Source organism: Pygocentrus nattereri, chromosome 6, assembly GCF_015220715.1.
Source record: "Pygocentrus nattereri isolate fPygNat1 chromosome 6, fPygNat1.pri, whole genome shotgun sequence".
Lineage (NCBI taxonomy): Eukaryota > Metazoa > Chordata > Actinopteri > Characiformes > Serrasalmidae > Pygocentrus > Pygocentrus nattereri.
The window spans coordinates 8,621,590-8,642,331 of NC_051216.1; the positions used below are offsets into that span (position 1 = coordinate 8,621,590).

Here is a 20,742-nt window from a genome sequence, read left to right on the forward strand (position 1 = left end):
CACTTCTTGTGCACTGATCTACTGTCCCCGTAGCAAACAACTTACAAGAAAGACTTAAATCTGGAACACTTTCCCTTGATTAGCTTTCCCCTTTATTTAATTATTTTCACAAGAAACTGCCCGAGTTGCACTCCTGTCATTATCAAGACCAGCCTGAGTGGTTTCCTCCTAGTAAGCACTCTTGAGATTTAATGAATGCATTAAATACTCTCATCCCAGATGGGATCCAAGCAGAGGCTTGAAAGAGCAGTGCAGCACACCAGACAGAGGGAGGTAAGCCGCTAAATCCATTTAAGAAAAAAATCTTTCATGTAAAGCCTGAAATGAGCAATTATTACACAATAATTCTTTGTCAATATGATTATTTGAATATGTACGATACACTCAATTGTACACAATATTGTCTGTTTCTTTCTATCTACGTGCAGGAATATCTGGCAAGTACGCATTCAGTTTTATCTGCATCTTTCCTGCATAAACATGGCAAAGAAATCTTGAAAGCTTGAAACTGGTTGGTAACTGCTGTGTCTGGCTCCATTCACAGAATCATACAGAGGCCCTCTTTTGACACCGGCTGGAAAATGGTTGGCTTATTCATATTTATGCTGCAGATCATTTGTGCAAATGCAGTGGTTTTCAGTAAACAGCTGTCTGCTACAACAGGTATGTAACAGGAGGGCTGTTTTTATGTGTGCATGCATTTACAAATCCATCTTAAGTCATATAAATAAATAAATAAATAAATAATCCAACCTCTTGTTTGACAAATTTACTTGGCTGTTCAAGAAGACCTGCAGACCAGGGCTAGTTGCCAATGAACCACTGAGACGTTCTGCAGTTGGCAGAGTGTCTTTAGACAGCGATGCATGCACTGTATTCCTCTGACATTTACTGTTTTCTCTTCATTTTCCCTGAACTTTGAACAAAACATGGTGAGTAAAATGTTCAGTCGTTTCTATATTTGTGCACGTATATGCAAATACTATTGACCACATCATTAGTCGTTGTTGTTGATGATATCATCTTTAATCTTTCAGATTAAGAGTATGCCTGTAACCTGCGACTTTACAGAACATGCACTGTCCCACCTCCACCGCCACCCTTTCCTCCATTCAGTCGTTGGGATGTCCTGATGGTAATGCTTATTTCCTAGAAAGAGCTGTTCATAGCTAGTCTAGGCCGAATCCCATTGCACCCCTCACCTCTACCACTTAGCTCTCCATTTTGCACGTTTCAGTCTAGGGGTAGGGTGTACTGATTTTTGTTGAGATAGAGAGGCAGGGTAACGTGCTAGAGCTACATGGCCCTTCAAATTGAGGTTTTTAGAGGCACACTCCAAATGTACTGTTATGAGGGGCCAAATTGATGAGCAAGGGACCAAAAAACCCACAAAAGTGAGAATTTTCTCTGTAAAAAATTCTGATAAAAATTGTATTATTTTAGCTTAATGTTGTTACAGTGTATTATCGTCTTTTTTCTTCATAACAAGTATAAAAATCCCTGGTAGTAGCTGATGTCTCTGTAGCTATCCCGCTAAATTTCCCATTCCACTTTAAATGGAGCAGCAGTTACATTCTGGCGCCTCACGCATTAGAAATGCTGCTCCTTTTAAGAAGCTGGTGAACAGCTTACTTCAGCTTCATATCACTGAAGAATTAGGGGTCTGACAGACAGACAGTTAGTTAGTTTATTGATCCTGAAGGTCCAGTAGCAGTCACGCAGCACAGTTATAATAATAAGGGTGATACAGTATCAAAAGAAGAATATATACAAAAAAAACCTACCTACAGGCATAAATACAACTCAAAATATACACAAATTAGCAAAAATATGATTCTCTAAATGTACTAAAGCCCAGCAATGAGGTTACTGAACTTCACCCTCCTCTGCTCTCACTGCAGGCTGAGGCTTTGTCCCATTTTGTAGGGGAAGATTTCAACCACAACTTATAACTATATTCCAAGGCGCAAGGTGACACTCGAAAACAAGGGGCAGGGGTGAAAAATGGGATTGGGCCTTAGAAGCGCTCATCTGTTTACTCAAAACAGGAATTATCGTTTTGCCAATTAATGTTTTAATTGAGACTCTGGACTGTTCCTAGGTTAATTTAACAGAGTACCTAACTGGAGCAAAAGGTGAAAAGGTATTCATTTTGCTTTGTTTAAAACAAATGCAGTAAATGCCAAATTGCTGGCGATTAATTGTCAATGATAATGACTTATTTGTTTCAAAGGGAAATAGAGGACCAAAGGGGCAGAAGGTAATGCCGTTTTTATTTCTCAGCAGTAGTGAAAGTTTCAAGGACAATTCGAATCATGCTTTTTGTAAACAGATGCTCTGAATTAACTCATTTCATTGTAGGGGCAACCAGGTGAAATAGGACCACAAGGAAGTCCAGGAGCTCCTGGTGTCATTGGTCCACCAGGAGAGAAGGTTAGAAAGACCTCATTTGGTCTCAATGCCCATGAGCACACCAACTGCGTCACCCAAACATCAGTACACATATGCAAACGACGTGTCAGTGAACTGTGATTTTTTTTTAGGGAGAGAAAGGACCAAGGGGCTGGATGGGGGCTCCTGGTGAAGACGGGATGCCGGGGACAAATGCAGTGAGTCAATTTCATTTAAAAGCAATTGCCGCAGAGGTCACTGTAAAGTGAGGACATTGGCTATTATTGGCAACTTGAATCTGAAATTCTCTTTGTCTCTGTAAATGCAAATGAATGTACCATGTTCAACCCAGTTTTAACTCATTCCTGATAGACCTACTGAGAAATCTCGTTGGCGTGCTCTAATATTTCACATAAACTAAACTATATTATTTTAACACAATCCACTCAACCCAAACTTTTTTTTCAGGGTGTTAGAGGACATAACGGGGCTAAGGTAGGTTTATCTATTTGTATGTAACAGGATTTAATGTAGAAACAGATTTGTTGCACTTTGAATCACCTTCATTACACCGTCATGTTCATAGGGAGAGAAAGGAATAAAAGGTGACCCGGGAGCGATAGGTGAAAAGGTGAGCATTAACTCCTGGATAGCTTGCACAGCACTGCAAAGTATTCAAGACACATGTGATTCAAGTCATTAGTTAAGCCAAGTCGGATGAGGTGTGTTAAAGGAGGGAAACGCTAAACCGTCTAGTGCAGAACTATGAATTTAACTTTGAGAGCGATGAATTAATCTAGTAACCTGGTGCTGGTGCTACGTTTACATGACTTTCTATTCTGTGTCTAACTTTACGTTTGTTGCTCTAGGGAACACCTGGCTACCCAGGTCTGAAAGGACAAAAGGTGACCCAGCAAGATCTTCTTATGGCTTAGGCCAGGGGTTGGCAACCCATGGCCGAACCATTTTGTCCCTTTTCAACAAAAATCTATCCGCCTTCGGAGACATTTTATGTCGATTTTATTGAAGTAATGTTTTACCGTCTTGGCTGTAAACATGTCTCATTATGTGCTGATGTGCTTGTATAGACTAAAAAAACAAATGAAAACACAGACTTACTGCTCTGCTTTAAGCTTTAGTTCAACTAGGCGCTTTTCTCGCATCTCCGGCAGGAAACTTTTTCGCAAAAAGTTTCGATTTTTTCCAGGCTGCAGTCAAATTCTCCGTTTCCAGCTTTAAGGTGGAATGGGAAAATTCAAATAAGAAGCTGGCGAATGGGAAGCTGACTTCATCTTCTCGCCTTTTTAGTGTTTGACAGTTTTTTGTTGCAGATTAAACGCATCAAGAAACCAGCTGGAGTGGTTATAAACACAAATAAGTCCATTCGTCTCCAAATTATCGGGGTTTGTTTTAAATCTCTTTGTTTGCCTTTTTTTAGCTACTAGCTAGGCAAGATTGTTGTCTGTGACCAGCAGTCTGCACACCCATCTTCAAGGTTAAAGGGAGAATTACCAGTGTTTAATACCAATTATTGTTAAAACTGTTCAGCAGAGCTTTATTTTATTGCAAATGAGGATTATTTTATTTTTATCTACAAATCGAATTCTGCTGTGGAGCCGCAACAGGGCAATAAAACAGCCACATGTTGCCGACCCCTGGCTTAGGCGATTGTCTGTTATGGTGGATTGCTACTTTGTTTAATTCAAATTTGATTCTTTAGGGTGAGAGGGGTCCAAAGGGATACACTGGACTAAGGGGCATGGATGGACTAAGAGGAGTTCCTGGAACAAGAGGCAAAAAAGTGAGTGTCAAAGTTTTTGTTGGTAGGAAAATAAAAAGTTTATCTGATTTTTTGCACTCGTTACATTGAAAGAGGCATAATATATACATATGTATTATTGTCAGGAGTGGTGTTGATATGACTACAAGAAGTAACACATTTAACTCATAAATTAGTAACCAATACCACCTTTGCTTTAATTAGTTGAATTAGGTGTATTACTGAATGGTTGGACCCACAATAACCTTTACTGGGTAAAAAGAGAATGTGTTTTTTTTTTCTGACACAAACCAGGGGAGGAAAGGTAGCTTTGGACGGCCGGGATATTTTGGCCATGCAGGTGCAATGGGAAAGCAAGGTGCAACAGGAGAGCCTGGAGAACCAGGAAAAGGTCCTATACTGTCTTTATTTACGACAAGCTTTGATTAAAATAGTGACAGTAAATAGTAAAACTACTGCTCTACTTCTCTACCACCTAACAATTCAGTGACTGCTCTGGAAACCCAGCCACTGACTGAAATCTGACTCATAACTATAATTTGACATTTTGTGCATCTTTTTCAAGTGTATTTAATACCTGGGCACAAAGGCGAGAAAGGGATGACTGGTCCATCATTATGTAACTGCTCCTGGACAAATTCTATTGAGCAAAAACCCAGGACAAACGCACAAAATACAGCACTTGTGTCTGTAAGTATTGCAAACATCTTCATAAGGCATATTTGACAAATCTTAATATAATCAATATGCGTATCAAAAATATTAATACTATTTTTTAAGAACTTGGTCAATCAACATAATCACTGAATATATAGTTCTGATTGTGCATCAGCCAAAACCAATTCATTGCATTTTTAACATTACTATAATAAATATTTCCTCCTAGAGCTAAGCAAGTAAAGTCTGTGGTCTCCCTCACTGCTCAGCACTCTCAGCTCTTTCTTCCTCACTACTGGGCATTATCAGCTTCCTCTGCCTCACTGCTCAGCACTCTAGGCTCTCTGTCCCTCTATGCCAGCGATCACAAATAGGCGGACCTCGGTCCGAGTCCAGACCCAGACGCTGTCCTAAGCGGACCTGGACGTATAACCGATAAACTCTGGAGAACCATTTCATTCTGAATGAGTGGTTCTATTTTAATCGTCAGAACTTTTCTAGCCTTTACAGTAGCTTTAGTGTCCCAGGAAACTCCCAGACCAATCACATGCGTTATAAATATCACATGTGACGCTACTCAGCCAATCAGATTTGCGCATTACGATGAGCACCGGGACTCAAGTGAGTGACGCCACACAGGGTGATGAGGTGAGAAACAGCAGTCAGAGAAGAAAGAGAGCCAGAGGGAAGTCATTTCACATGATGTCCTCTAAAAAGAGAAAACTGACAATGAATATTCTTGTAATCTGACTGAATTGTAATGGATTTGAACTTCAGTTGTTGACTGTATAAGATGATAATATTCCTACTAGGCTACTCCAGTTAACAGTATACGGCACTGAATCCAGTTAGACAGTATGATGTTCCGGACCTTTGCTTGAGGAAATTTTCTCTAACTGGACCTTATTGGATTTGAATTAAATACCCCTGCTCTATGCTCTGGCCAGCTGCTTCATGGACTGATCTCTCAAATTGACAGTCTTGCTTGAACTTTATCTTTGCATGCTTTCAAATCCATAAATTCAATGTATTTCATGTTGACATTTAGACAGATTGATTTCTGCCACTAAGGAAGTAATTGCTTCAAAAGTTGTATTTTGTTATTCTTGGAAATAAAGTAAGTTTGTTTAGCCTATAGGGTTCTAATATGACTTTGACAGGAGGTCTGCAAACATCATTGTCAGGGGTTAGTTCAGCAGTGGACCGTCAGGGTATGTGGCATCAACCACACACCTACATGCCTACGTGATGTGCTGACTTTGCAAAGCGTATTTATTTTTTACCATTGATCAAAACACTTATGTGGCAAGTCGCAGGCAAAAGTTTAAGATCATAAAAGGTGAAAAAAATCATTAAAAAATGGGAGGAAAATGGTGGGAAATAGACCCTCAGAGAGCATGAGTATATTAATACAGCCTATAAACTTTCATGAGCAACAAATAACTTACAATAGATCTGAATCACTAACAAAATGTTCAAATGTTCATTGTTTTAAAAAGCATGCATGAAAAAAAGGAAAGTTTTAGCTCCGATGGGACGATCCTATGAAATGCTAGCCTACTTATAGCAGTTGCATTTGATTGTTCTTTTAATGTAGCAGTTTTCCCTCTAAACTTTGACGACATGTTTTATAGAATTTTATGTTTTATGTAAATTTTTCTGTTATTCCTATTTTTTAAAATAAGCCGTATTTAGATATAATCTAGTATTAGCATCATATGATTCTATTCGACAAATAACAATAATCATATTACTCATATTGGCATTGAATAGATGCTTTCTAAATATCAATATCAGTATCTTTTCAGTAGTGATGCATCAATAAAGTTTTTTTTTTTAGTATTCACTGATCCCATAATGAACTACCTACTTAGAATGAAGTAGTTGTTAGTGTAAATAAGTGTAGCATATCTTAAAAGTTAAATAATTCAAATCTGATTTAAAATGAAGTGCATTAGCCATCAATGCTACAGATCCTGCCTTGAAGTGAGTTTATGATATTGTTCTGTTTGTCTGTATATTTCACCTGGAAAAACTTGTTTAAGGTTCACAATTGGACCTTTGAGAGTAAATTCACAGTGTTTGTACCTTGACAAATGAAAAATGTACATGCACAGAACTTTTATTTCTAAAGTGTATAAATAATTACATTTTTAAATAAAAGATGTTTCATTCAAAATAACATCGTGCAAACATGCTGAGAAACTGAGCAGCTTTGCCAACACTGCACTGAAGCTAAAACCAGGCGGAGACGTACACAGTAGGACGACATGGTCTCCCTACAGCCTGTTCACATAAATAAGTCAGTAGCACTTCTCTGTGCCAGCAGAACCTTGTTCACTACCAGCTTAAGTCTTCTGTTGAGTCTTTTGTAGCATGGCAGTGTACACTAGGCTTATGTTACATGGTATTGGGGCAGTCGTGGGCTGGAGGTTAGGGATCTGTGACCGGAAGGTTGCCGGTTCGATCCCCAGGGCCGACAGTCCATGACTGAGGTGTCCTTGAGCAAGACACCTAACCCCCAACTGCTCCCCGGGCGCCGTGGATTGGGCTGCCCACCGCTCTGGGGCAAGTGTGCTCACTGCCCCCTAGTGTGTATGTGGTGTTTCACTTCACGGATGGGTTAAATGCGGAGGTGGAATTTCCCCGTTTGTGGGATCAAAAAAGTATCACTTACTTACTTATTGGATGTTGGTTAAGCATGGTATCGGGCCGATATCCGATACCCACATCGGTATTGATGCATCCCTACTCTTTAGGACAAAAAATGTAAAAAGACAGTTGGCCAAAGTTGCTACAACTGACAAAAACTCATATTATTCACTATAAATCACTGTCACTTTCTCTCTCTGTGAGACACTGTGTTATCAGAGTGTGTCACACTGTTTTCATTCTCAACGCCAACTGCTTCATTATGGTATTTTCAATCTTGTAGCAGATCTATATTGTGGACAAAGAAGAGGATATGTCAGAGTTTACAAAGGAAAATATGTTTGTTCTAAGAAGAGACACTCACACTCTTCACATCTTCACAAGCTCTGAATGGACTGGAGTGCAGGTGAGGACGTTACTTGAAATATTTAGTGACCGAACATCAAATCCCAAATCCTAAAACAAATGTTTTCTATGTCTGCAGAGACCTACATCTTCACAGCTGAATTAAGAGGACTTCACCTTCATCTTGCCTGCCACAGCATCATTTTTACAAAGTCTTGTTTAAAAAAGAAAGAAAAAAAAAGTGATTTACTCCAGTATTAGATCAAGTGAGTCATAAGAAATGTAGGACACTACATTATTGCACAACCTAATAATCAAATTAACATAACATGTTTGCGTTTATCTACTCATGTATTCTAGCACCTTACGATATGTAGTTATGTTGTAATTGAAGTCTGGGGGGGTAAACAAGCTTGAAACTCTTCCATCTTCCTAACTAACGTCCTCTAAATTCACATCCTCACATTTACAGCATTTAGCAGACGCTCTTATCCAGAGCGACTTACAAGACGTGCTTTGTCTATCTAGAGAAAGTATCTTTGCTAGTTACCAATAGCTTAGAGAGAAAGACAGTCCTGAGCTCAGATACTGCTAGAAACAAAAGTTACTGTAGATACAGAGAGAAAAGGAGCAGAGTTGAACACAGAACTCTGTGCCATTCAATGCAATACAATAAACTACAATACACAATAAAATATAACGTATATATAAAGTGCAGCACAATATATTGCAAACAATACTTAATTCAGTGCTCATTTAAGTGCTGTGTGAAGAGATGAGTCTTCAGTCTGTGTTTGAAGACAGCAAGAAACTCTGCTGTTTGGACAGCCAGTGGGAGTTCATTCCCCCACCTGGGCGCCAGTACAGAGAACAGTCTCGACGCTTGTCTTCCACGCGCCTTGAAGGATGGCGGGTCGAGCCGAGCTGTACTCGAAGCTCGAAGGGCTCGTGGTTCAGTTCGAGATTTCACCATTGCCATGAGGTCTGGAGGGGCTGGTCCATTTTTGGCTTTGTAGGCCAGCATTAGGGTTTAAATCTGATGCGTGCAGCTACAGGAAGCCAGTGAAGGGAGCGCAGCAGTGGGGTGACGTGGCCGAACTTGGGCAGATTGAAGACGAGTCGTGCTGCCGCATGGATGAGTTGCAGAGGCTTGATGGCCTGCATGGGAAGACCAGCCAAGAGCGAGTTGTGGTAGTCAAGCCTTGCACTAGCACCTGGGCGGCCTCTTGGGTCATCCTCACCTTCCGTACCTGTGACAAAATGTTCGCAATACCCACCGCCACCCCATCTCCTCCCTGTTTCAGTCCTACAACAGTCCTACTACAGCTATGAGGAGTGTCTGGCCTTCTGGCAGACAGCTCTCCCCCTCCCTCAATCAGTATACCCTCATACTACCACCACCATGTAAAAAGCATGGTCTGAACTCACAAAGTAAGGTTATATGAACTAGGCCTATGCATGGTCTGTTTACTATGTTTTTGTGTTGTATATCACAATCTCTGGATGCCATGTGTTGCACACTAACGTGCAAAGGAAAATTATCTGTATGTAAACTATTTGTATGTATGTGGTCGAAGTCAAATGACATTAATGAACTAGAATCTGAAATATAGAACTGATGAAAGCGTGAAATTAAAAAAAATCTGACATGAATGGTTGATGGTGTGATAGATATCCCTCCTGACAGAAACATCCCACTGGTCTTCATAGTGGTGGGAAGTCTATGGAGCTAAATTAGAGCCAAAAACACAGCAAATAAATATGTTTTGTAAATGCACCACTATCTGTTTTGCAAAAACCCTACTTATTTACAAATGTGATTACAAAACGTCTCTGTATGCTGGAGTGATTTTCCACATAACTTGCTCATTCAAGGTTATGACCCACCAACATCATCCTACAGCAGGGGTGGGCAAAATGCGGCTCTTCTACTGCCCTTTTGTGGCTCCACAGAAGAATCAGATTTGCAGGTACTAATAAAATAATCCTCCATTACAGTGAAATAAAGCTCTGCTGATCATTCAACACAGTTTAACAGTAAATGGTCTTAAAAGCCGGAGTTAATTTGCCAATTTAACTTTTAACCCTGAAGATCAGCGCGCAGACTGCTGGTCACCATAGCAACACAGACAACAGTCTCACCTAGCTAGTAGCTAATGAAAAGACAGAAAAATTTAAGATGAACATTGATAACTTGGAGACAAATTTACTTATTTGCATTTATAATCACTCCAGCTGGTTTCCTAATACGTTTATTCTGCAACAAGAAACTGTCAAAAAGTAATAAGCTGCAAAGCTGAAGTCACTTCTCATTCGCCAGCTTCTTCTTCGATTGATTTTCCCGTTCCACCTTAAATGGTACAGCAGTTACATTCTGCTGCCTCAGGCGCCATTTAAGGTGGAAGGGAAAATTCAAACAAGAAGCTTGTGAATGAGAAGCGACTTCAGCGTCATAAAAAGTCGAATGCTGAGAGACATTGTACAAGAAATGATTCCTGTTGTGGCTCCCAAGGTGGATTGATTCTTGTTGAAAGGACAAAATGGCTCTTCTTAACATTTGAGTCCTACAGGTTCAGCAATCAGCAAGAACTGAGGACGGCAAACTGAGCTTGATCATTTAACTCCACAGTGAGGATTGTCCAAGAAGAACAACCCTTAGCACTCTATTGGTTTAAGTAATCTGTCTGGTTAGCTGCTCTGTGTTTAACTCGGGTCTTCACAGTGATGAGAAGTTCTCTTGAGCTAATGGAATCACAAAACATAGTAAAGAAACAGAACATGTTCTGAAAATGCCCCAATATTTACAGACACAAACAGCTCGGTTTCTAAATACTAAACACGCCTATATGATAGAATGATTTCCACCAAAGTTTCCTCACTGAGGGTCAAGAGTCTTGTAAATGACTACTGTCGTGGAGAGAAACAGTGCTCAGCCAGGGAACCGGCTCTGGCTCAACGTATTTGTCATGACAAATGACAATGACAAAAAATGCTATATCTGGAAAAGCAGCTGTATTTGATGAAGTATATTTGTTTGGAATTTATGGAACTGCTGTATTTGTGATTCATGAATTGTGATACAGGCATTAATATTGCAACTTAAACGTACTTCCTTCTCAACCACGACCACAAAACCTCGTTGTGAGCTAATAGCTCCCTCTTGTGGATCGTTTTAGTCATAGGCGTTTTAGGAATAATGTGACTAAACATATGATCCTGTTGACATACATAATGATAACTCATGACCTACGTTCCCCTCAGAGGTGAAGGTGAGCAAAGTTCAAACACACATGAATCAAGTGTTTAAGACCCCAAATACAGCATAACCTATTGAACTAGCATTGATCAATATTCAATCAAGAAATCTTACACAATCATATTACATGATTAGATTATTATAATTATTATCAGACATTCTTGCGATATCAGTAATGTTATCTTCAAATCAAAATACAGATATCAATTTTGATTTTTAACAAAGATATACTTACATAAATATCTGAATCAACTGGAAACTGGTTAGATTTTATAGAAATATTGATGTAATATTTTCTATAAAAACTTTGCTTTGTATAATATTCCTGTAGCACTTTCTTACATTCTTGTGCAGTTTCCTATAGTCACTCTTTTACTAAGGGTAACCACATTGGTTTTCTTTTTTCCCCCTTTTATGTCTGTTTCTGGCCCATTATCACATTAAAATGATCACATTACCACATTAAAATCAATTCATGTTTGACTGTAGTGCATTTCTATAGGAGATCCATGAGCTAAAAGCTTCACTATTTGTTCTAAGCTTGATTCTACTTCATCACGGGTCTGTGACCTTTTTCTGCCAGGAGAGATTCATTTTTCCAGCTCATTTTATTAATTATAGACTTGAGAACACTTAACAGTCTTGTGCTGTTCTGCTCCCATACCTTTTGTCCTCTGTCCTTTAGCCCCGACTCTCCTCTCCCTGTCCTCTTCTTCTCTCCTTCCGTTTTTCTTGTAGCTGAAAAAACAAAAAACGCTCAAAATGTGCCTGTTGGCAATAAGAATCATTTTGACCGTTGCAAATTAATCTAGGGCTCCAGTTTACACATTTTCATTACAGACCTTATAATCAATAAAGCTTTTGACACGATACTATTAACATGAACTAACCTATTTATTTTTCTTTTTACCATGAATCTGAATTTTTGTGCATAATTAAACCAAAGATATGTAAACAAATTATTCAGTGTGGTTTGATATGAAATTTGTTCAAGAAAGAAACTCAGTATTGTTCAAAGTGGTGGTGATAGGAACCAGACGTCTACGGTGTTTAATGCCTTTTAAACCCCTAACAGAAAGTTATTACATCAAATGGTTATGAATACACTGCCTGATACCTGAGACATTGCAATACGGTAGTTTTAAGACATGGTTTGGGCCTGAAATGTATTTGTAATCCATACGTGGTGAAGTCCAAGCAGAGTCGTGTTTGGCTATATGTGATATAAACTTTCTGACCTCTGGTTCCAATCACCACATCTGTAAAGAAATGAGTCAGTCATTTCTCCACAGTGTACCATTTCACATCAAACTACTCTTGAACAAACTCAATGATTAAATAATTGGAGGATTGGTTTTAGTTTAGCAGGCTGGCCAGCTCGGCATCAGCCATCAACATTACCTCAACTCAGCTTACAGTGAACGGCTGAGTTTAGCAGGCTGACCAGCTCGGTATCAGCCATCAACATTACCTCAACTCAGCTTACAGTGAACGGCTGAGTTTAGCAGGCTGACCAGCTCGGTATCAGCCATCAACATTACCTCAACTCAGCTTACAGTGAACGGCTGAGTTTAGCAGGCTGACCAGCTCGGTATCAGCCATCAACATTACCTCAACTCAGCTTACAGTGAACGGCTGAGTTTAGCAGGCTGACCAGCTCGGTATCAGCCATCAACATTACCTCAACTCAGCTTACAGTGAACGGCTGAGTTTAGCAGGCTGGCCAGCTCGGTATCAGCCATCAACATTACCTCAACTCAGCTTACAGTGAACGGCTGAGTTTAGCAGGCTGACCAGCTCGGTATCAGCCATCAACATTACCTCAACTCAGCTTACAGTGAACGGCTGAGTTTAGCAGGCTGACCAGCTCGGTATCAGCCATCAACATTACCTCAACTCAGCTTACAGTGAACGGCTGAGTTTAGCAGGCTGACCAGCTCGGTATCAGCCATCAACATTACCTCAACTCAGCTTACAGTGAACGGCTGAGTTTAGCAGACTGGCCAGCTCGGTATCAGCCATCAACATTACCTCAAATCAGCTTACAGTGAACGGCTGAGTTTAGCAGGCTGACCAGCTCGGTATCAGCCATCAACATTACCTCAACTCAGCTTACAGTGAACGGCTGAGTTTAGCAGACTGGCCAGCTCGGCATCAGCCATCAACATTACCTCAACTCAGCTTACAGTGAACGGCTGAGTTTAGCAGGCTGGCCAGCTCGATATCAGCCATCAACATTACAAATCTTTTGAAATTTGACTGGCTGTTAGAAAGTGGCTATATAGAGACATCATCCAAGTTTCATGACGACTGGTCAATGTTAAGCCTGTTAAAGGCCTGCTGAATTCTGATTGGCTGATGGCATCCATAAATTTCAATGTATCCAATTGGCCTTCAAGATTCACTTATAGTATGTATAGTAGATGATGCCTGCCAAGTTTCAGCTTGATCTGATGCAGGGATGCTGAGAAACAGTTAATTGGTAATTGCCCCGTGCCCTAATGACATATGCCCACCAAAATTGGATGGCTTAAACAGAATCCTGTCTTGCATAAGCCTGTGAAGGTGCAATGTTTTTTGCTGAAGCCCTCTCGAGTGACACAGTCTTAAATTAATTTAGAATTTCATCAAAAGAGCTAATTAGCCTATGGCAGCAATAATGTTTGCAAATCTCAGGATTTTTTTGATGATTATTGATAAGCAGACTCTTCTGAGTTTTCCAATACCACAAAATTGAGGATTTAGTGAAAACTGTAGGACTAGTTCACAAAAGTAGGTTTTGCATATTATGCAAATGAGCAAACAATGAAGTGGGCGGAGCTAACTGGTGTCAGCAGCAGAGTTGTTTGGCTTGACCCAAGGAACGAGGTACCAAAAGAATTGTCTGTGCACATCTTGGTTTAGGAGTTATGAAGCAAAACGTGTTTTGGTGCTCTATAGCGCCCCCCATTGGAAATTCGGGGTCATTTTTGCTGCCTGGCGAGATGCACACAAACTACAACTACCCACCAAGTTTGGTGTCTGGATCACTTACGGTCTCTTCTCCACAACACGTTTTTCATGAGAAAAAGAATAAGAAGAAGAAAGAAAAACTTCAGCAAACACATTAAGCTCCTAAGCGCATGCGTGCTTGGACCCTAAATATAAACAACAACATCTTAACCTGTTAACGCGTCTCTAAAACTAAGTGAAACGACCCAAGTTTCAGAGCTACAGCAGGCCTACCCTTGGAGGGACTCGCGATTCGGATCGGGGAAAGAACCGATTACACGAACCGGTTCACGACTCGGTCCATTTCTGCCTGGGAGGGTGTTCCGGAAGAAGGCGGTGTCAGGCGGCTCGGAGAGTCTGTGCCACGCAGACAGTCGCGCAAAGATGTCTGAGCGCTCCATCGTTTGCTTCCTCCTGTACCTTCAGATCTTCTGCCTCTTCCTCGATTTCATTGGCGCGAGTGAATCAAAGGATGAGGTGAAAATCGAGGTGCTGTACCTGCCGGAAAACTGCACCCAGAAGGCCAGAAAGGGCGACCTGCTGAACGCGCACTACGATGGGTACCTCGCCAAGGACGGCTCTCAGTTCTACTGCAGGTAAAGACCGCACTTCGCTTACTGACCACGGTCAGTGGGTCTGTGAGTGGACGAGGGTCTTCTGTAGCACCTCAGCCAACAGTGATGAGATCTTCCAGACACCACTGTGTTCAACACGCGGGCCTCCTCTGAAAAGCCTTCGGCTGGATTTGATCTTAGGTCAAAAAGTTATACAAGTTTATATACACTCTTTAAAAAGATCTCCAAGGGTTCTTCAGTGAGCCATGAGCACTCCGAGAAGTGGTTCTTTGCATGGCGCAGTGGTTCTTTGGACTGATGGAGAATGTGTTGTAATGGTTCCACCTATGGAACCCTTTTGGTACTATCAGTAAGGCATTTGCTTAAGTAGTAACGAAAAAGAAGATTTAGAATGAAATTCTACCGTGTTTTATAAATGAGGCCCCTGGTCTTGGTTTCTTTTTTTTGTTTGAAAGTTGTTTTATGTCACTTTTCTCTTTTTTTTCTGCCCCCCCCCCCCTCCCCTCTTCTTTCCAGTCGTTCTGCTAAAAGTGGTGACCCACACTGGTTTGTTCTGGGTGTTGGGGATGTGATAAAAGGTCTGGACCTGGGGCTGAAAGACATGTGTCCTGGCGAGAAGCGAAAAATCACAGTTCCACCCCCGCTTGCCTTTGGAGAACATGGGAAACGTAAGTGACGTAAGCCACGATACGAGTAGCAGCAGGAGGAACTTTTACTGTACAGTGGATTTTAACAGCACTTCTCTGTTGGCTGTTATTGCTGCGTTCAAGTTAGGGAAGCAGAATGTTGCAAAACTTCACATCTCCAAAATGGAAATTTTACAGGAGATGGAAAAAAGCTACATTACTTTGAATGTAAGTCAATGGAACCAGACTTTTTGCCAAGACATTTTCGGCCATTTATTTTGGTCCATCCTTCCTGAAATTTACACACAACATAAAGGCCAACATGCATTTTCAAATGATGTCAAAAACTGAAAATCTACAAAAATGGAGATACGAGGTTTTGCTCCGACAACAGCGATATACATAGCTGCAGTGTGGTGGGATGAGAGGTACAGCTTAGTTGCCTCAGATGATTCAAAATGCAGCTGCCGAGTCTCACTAGGAGTAAAAGAGTGGAACACATCACCCCCAAATCCTTACCCTAGAGAACAGACTTTAAGATGCTCTTACTGGTCTATAAATTGCTCAGTGGTGCAGGAGCATATCACTGTTGTTGGAACAAAACCTCGTATCTCCAAAATAAGAACTTTACAGGAGAAGGAAAAAACCAACTGTACTTCTAATGTAAGTCAATGGAACCAGAGTTTTTTTCCAAGTAATTTTGGGTCATTTGATGTGTCCCATTTGTCATGAAATTTACATACAACGTAAAGAGTAACAGGCATTTTCAAACTGTCAAAAAACTGAAAAATGGCCAAAAAGGAGATACGAGGTTTTGTGCCGACAGCGACGATATGTTACAGCGATAGGAGCCGAGCAGAACTCTCAGATCATTAGGAGCTGGTCAGTTCTAAACATGAAGACTAAGCAGGGAGAAGCTGCGTTTAGCTTCTATGCTGCTCTTAAATGGAGCCAGTTGACCGAGAGCATTCGAGGAGCCCCAAAGCTAAATACTTTAAAATCCAGGCTCAGAACATTCCTATTTGAGCAGTTTCAGCTCAGTTTAAAACACTGTTAGCGTTTCTGACCCTTCTCCTCTGTCACTGCACTTTATCCTAATTCAATGTCTTATTTTTCACTTGATTTTTAATTACTCTAGTTTATTTTTTATTTGCATTTTTCATTCAGAGATTTTCACTTTTTAAAAGGATTGTTTTAATCAGGTTTTTAATTTCAATTCTCCTTTAAATTTGAAATACTTTCTTTAAAATCCAAAAAAATGTACATGTTATTATCTTTCATACCCTGTAATTAGCCTGAATTAAACCAGCCTGAATTAAACTGGACTACTGTCTCTTAGTCAGATTTCCCTGTGACTGATTCATTCAATCCAGGCATGATTTAATGAATAATTTCACCAGTTTTTCAAAATTCTGCACATAATTCAGTTGAGAATGTAAACAAAGTCAGTTAGAGTGGTTTGGTGTGAAATGGTTAATGGTAAACTTACAGAACGATTTCTTTACAGTGGTGGTGATGGGAACCAATGTTTACAACACAGATACAGCCGTTTTGTTTACTATCCAAAACCTACACGTGTCTTCTGAGCTTTTATTTGACTTGCCTCATGATATATCGGCAGTAACTGTATCTGGTGCAACATGATGTAATTCACTGCTGTTGTAGCACGAAACCCATAATAAACATACAGTATAGTACATGTACAGTAAACAATATAATACAATACACAGTATACAAGATTTAACATAGGAGAATCATGAAAAATGACACAGTAATTTCATGTGTGCTGGAAATCTGACAGCCAGACTTCTATTACACTACTCAGAGTTTAGTCACCTTACAGCAGCAGGAAAAAAGGGATCTATAGCACCTCCCAGGAGGAAGGGTGTGGAAAAGGTGGTTCGCCGGATGAACATGTAATTTTGGTAATGGGAACATAGTGGAAAATGCAGGGGGGTTAGGGTTATTAATTGCATTAATCTGCCTTTCATGGATTTAAAAACTGTTTTGGGCCAAAAGTTTCTCAAAACTGTGTCTCAGGCTTCAGATAATGTATTCATAATCATTAACCTGATTACATTGTGTTATTCATATCACCACCACTGTGAACAACAAGTTTGTCCTGAATGGAGCATCAAACCACTCTAAATGACATTATATGTATATATACACACACACACACACACACACACACACACACACACACACACACACACACACACACACACACACACACATATACATATATATATATATATATATATATACACACACACACACACACACATAGCTTTTCCATCTGAATTTACATGCCCAAATCTTAAGGCAAATTATTCAGTAACTGCTTGAAATACGTGTAATTTATTATTATTTTTTAAACTATGCACAAAATTTGAGAAGTCAGTGGAGCTCTCTTCAGTGGAGTAGCATCATCTCTAGATTTAAAAAATAGGTTCACTGGCATTATTGATTGTGATGAAGCTGCCTAGACTGCATAGAGACTTGGATTTATTTGTAACATTCAAAAGTAAAAAGTACAGTATATTAACAACTTAAGCAGTTCACCTTTAATAAATGTCTGATGAAACTGAAAAATCCGTAAATCTTTATTTCAGCAAACTTGCTGGTTACGAATGTTTATTCCTTCCCTCCAAATGTTGACTCATCATCTCTGTTTGTGTCTGATGTCACAGATCCTGTGCCACCCAACGCAACTGTGATCTTTGAGGTGGAGCTTCTGCATGTAAGACGAGGACCACGCAGCATTGAAGCCTTTAAAGAAATGGACATCAACAATGACCGGACTCTCACGAAAGAAGAGGTCATTTAGATCATACGTGAAAGGTCATATCAGACCCTTTTCCGGCCTCGCTGTGCATAACGTCTGTTCACTCTTGTTCTTGACTTGTAGGTGTATCAGCACTTGAAGATGGAAGCGGCGAAGTTAAAGGTGCAGAAAGAAGAGTCCTACTTTCAAGACGTCGTGACCGATGTGTTCCGGAGGAACGACAAAGACGAAGACGGGACGTTGTCAGTAAAGGAGTATAATGTCTACGAGCATGATGAGCTGTAGCTGCCACTAAACCTGCACTACCTCACAGACATTTTATTACGCAGTCGGTGCATTGGACCTCCCCGAAGAGCAGGAGTTTGATAAAACAACACTAAAGCCATAAACACTATAAATAAACATGATTTTTGATAATTAATCGTGTTGTGCATTTGAATACACTTATATACACTCATTATTCAGTATCAGAGGTTTATGCTTAAAGGGATTTTCCCAAAACTGCATAATTCGGTGGTTAAGATGTAAACAAAGTCATTTAGAGTGGTTTGAATTGTGCATTGCGGTGGTGACTGGAGACAGATGTCCACCTAAAAGCTCCTTCACAAAAAGTTATTACATAAAATGGCTGTAAAAGTGCCGACCGATGTCTGAGACACTGTTTTATGATAGTCTTGAAAAGTTGTTTTTTTTTAATACCCACACATGATTTGACGATTTGGATAGTAAATAAAATGGTTATATTTGTATTGTAGACATTGGGACCCCTGGTTCCCATCACCACCAACAACCATCAAATCTGAGTCTTGTGTTTCTTTACATTTCTAAGATTGAATTATGCAAATAAGGGGAAAAAAAGTGAGTGTAATTCTCATTTACAGGACAGTAGCGGTGGTCCAGGAAGGGTCTTCGACATATTGAGGGAATGACATTTATTAATATTTTTTGGTGCATAAAAAAAACAGACTGAACACGACTCTACAGAAAACACAGTTATTTGATGGATAATTTTAAGTATTTGTATTTAAGTATTTGAGCTAGATTCATGTTTCTGTCCATTCCTGTGATAAGGTAAGTCACCCTTACCTGTCACCAGCCTTCTAAAGGCTCAATGCAGAGATAATTTTAACAAAGACATTCAAATATAGACTGGGCACTTACCTGTATCCTTTGGGAGTGGCAGCACGCAGGTCACCCAGCTTTTAGATCCTTCAGTGGACTGGGGGAAATCGCTGGTGCAGGGGGATCCAGTTTATCTGAGGAGAAAGAAAACGATTAACATGTCTCTCCAGTATATTAATAACAAATAATATTTACTTGGGATGCTAAGAAACAAAGCATGTTTAAAACAAACCGGCTGTTTATGTATGTTTGTTGTGTTTTTGAATCCACCCTGGATTATGGGGATGCCCAGGTGGTTTAGTCCACATTAGTGATTGGGTATAAAAGGGGCGTTTATTCTTTTCTTTTCAATGGGGCGAGAGGCTGAAGAGAGATGGACGACTACGTTGTGTTGACTGAACGGCAACAAGCCAGAAGGACTGTTATGGGCTGAGGTTGAGAGAACCTTAAAGTCTAAATGGTGGTAGCTACCTGGCCACTTTAAAACTCGTCCATCTCCAAGCTAAAGTGAGAGTATCTGTTTATATATGTTTTCTTTTTCAAGTTATATAGTACGTACCAATAAAAACAAAAGGTGTTGTACTCTGACCTCTTTGTGGTTGTGCTTTTTCGGGTGAACAGCTGCTATTTTACGAGGTACCTCCAGACTGCCCGGTCCATGCTACCACAATGCCCCTACACATAGCTGCTACAAAGGGAAATGGTTAGTGAAGCACTTTGTTATTGTACTGAAGTCATTTTTTAGGTATCTGTACTTTTGAGTATTTCTGTCACCTAAATGATTTTTACTTTTACTACATTTCAGAAGAAAAACTTTTTATTAACTACGTTAAAAAACAGGTTCTTTAGTTTTGAAGATCTAATAATCTGTGTAATCTATCTACTTATGTATTTTTTTTAGTGAGGCAATTGTATTAGGGCACCTAATGAAATGCAAATCAGCTCCCTACTAGATAGTTTATGAATGCTTAAACATTTTTAATGAAAAGAATGCAATAATTTCCTGAACACAGAACAGCATAAAACATTTTACAACATCGAGTTATAGGAGTTTAAAATGTTGCCTCATGTACATCCAAGACACCAGAGAACGCCAGTAACGCCAGCAATAAGCTGCCTGCCAATCAATAGAGGAGGATAATGCAGGTCCAAAAAGTAAACACTCTTCCCAGGATTTTGTTCCAACTGGTTGGTTTTGGCATATTAGAGAAGTCAACCAGTCAGAACAACATCCTGGGGAGGATTTTTACTTTTTGGACCTGGATTACCCACCTCTACCAATCAATCAGCACTCAGTAGCAGTAAAGCCCACCTTCTGCTGCCCAAACTTACAGGAAACATACAGGCCAGTACACACATCCTTCTCCTTTCCAAGATTACAGAAATGTGGCTGACTGATTAAAACTACTTTAACTTTTCATTTTTAGCTGTTGAGCACCATTCATTGAAGACCCCCTCGAAGGCGCCCCCTGCTGTTTGGCAGCCCTGTTTTTGACATAATGGAGAGAAATAGGACGTGGCCAGGCTCCTCATAAACCAGCTCTGGTAGGCCGTCTCAA

At 40.1% G+C, this 20,742-nt stretch overlaps 2 protein-coding genes across 4 annotated transcripts; both read left to right on the top strand.

Moving 5' to 3' along the window:
• Positions 1-221: 221 nt before the first annotated feature.
• Positions 222-8,390, top strand: LOC108435056 (acetylcholinesterase collagenic tail peptide-like). Of its 3 annotated transcripts, none has more exons than XM_037539665.1 (16): positions 222-273; positions 429-441; positions 545-663; positions 1,044-1,135; positions 2,102-2,143; positions 2,234-2,260; positions 2,362-2,433; positions 2,544-2,609; positions 2,860-2,886; positions 2,978-3,022; positions 3,261-3,296; positions 4,112-4,192; positions 4,466-4,562; positions 4,737-4,861; positions 7,764-7,886; positions 7,965-8,390. In XM_037539665.1, exons 3-16 carry the CDS (start codon positions 582-584, stop codon positions 7,989-7,991), a joined length of 942 nt encoding a protein of 313 aa, XP_037395562.1. In that variant the 5' UTR covers positions 222-273; positions 429-441; positions 545-581; the 3' UTR covers positions 7,992-8,390. The 3 variants fall into 3 exon arrangements, with proteins under 3 accessions (XP_037395562.1, XP_037395563.1, XP_037395564.1); XM_037539666.1 differs by having other exon boundaries at positions 7,767-7,886; XM_037539667.1 differs by lacking the exons at positions 222-273; positions 429-441; positions 545-663 and adding an exon at positions 880-932 and having other exon boundaries at positions 1,038-1,135.
• Positions 8,391-14,390: 6,000 nt separating this feature from the next.
• fkbp7 (FKBP prolyl isomerase 7) lies at positions 14,391-18,482 on the top strand. The gene is made up of 4 exons (XM_017710595.1): positions 14,391-14,668; positions 15,164-15,315; positions 17,967-18,094; positions 18,185-18,482. The coding sequence occupies exons 1-4, from the start codon at positions 14,457-14,459 to the stop codon at positions 18,344-18,346; spliced, it is 654 nt and encodes a 217-aa protein (XP_017566084.1). The 5' UTR covers positions 14,391-14,456; the 3' UTR covers positions 18,347-18,482.
• The last annotated feature ends 2,260 nt before the right edge of the window (positions 18,483-20,742 follow it).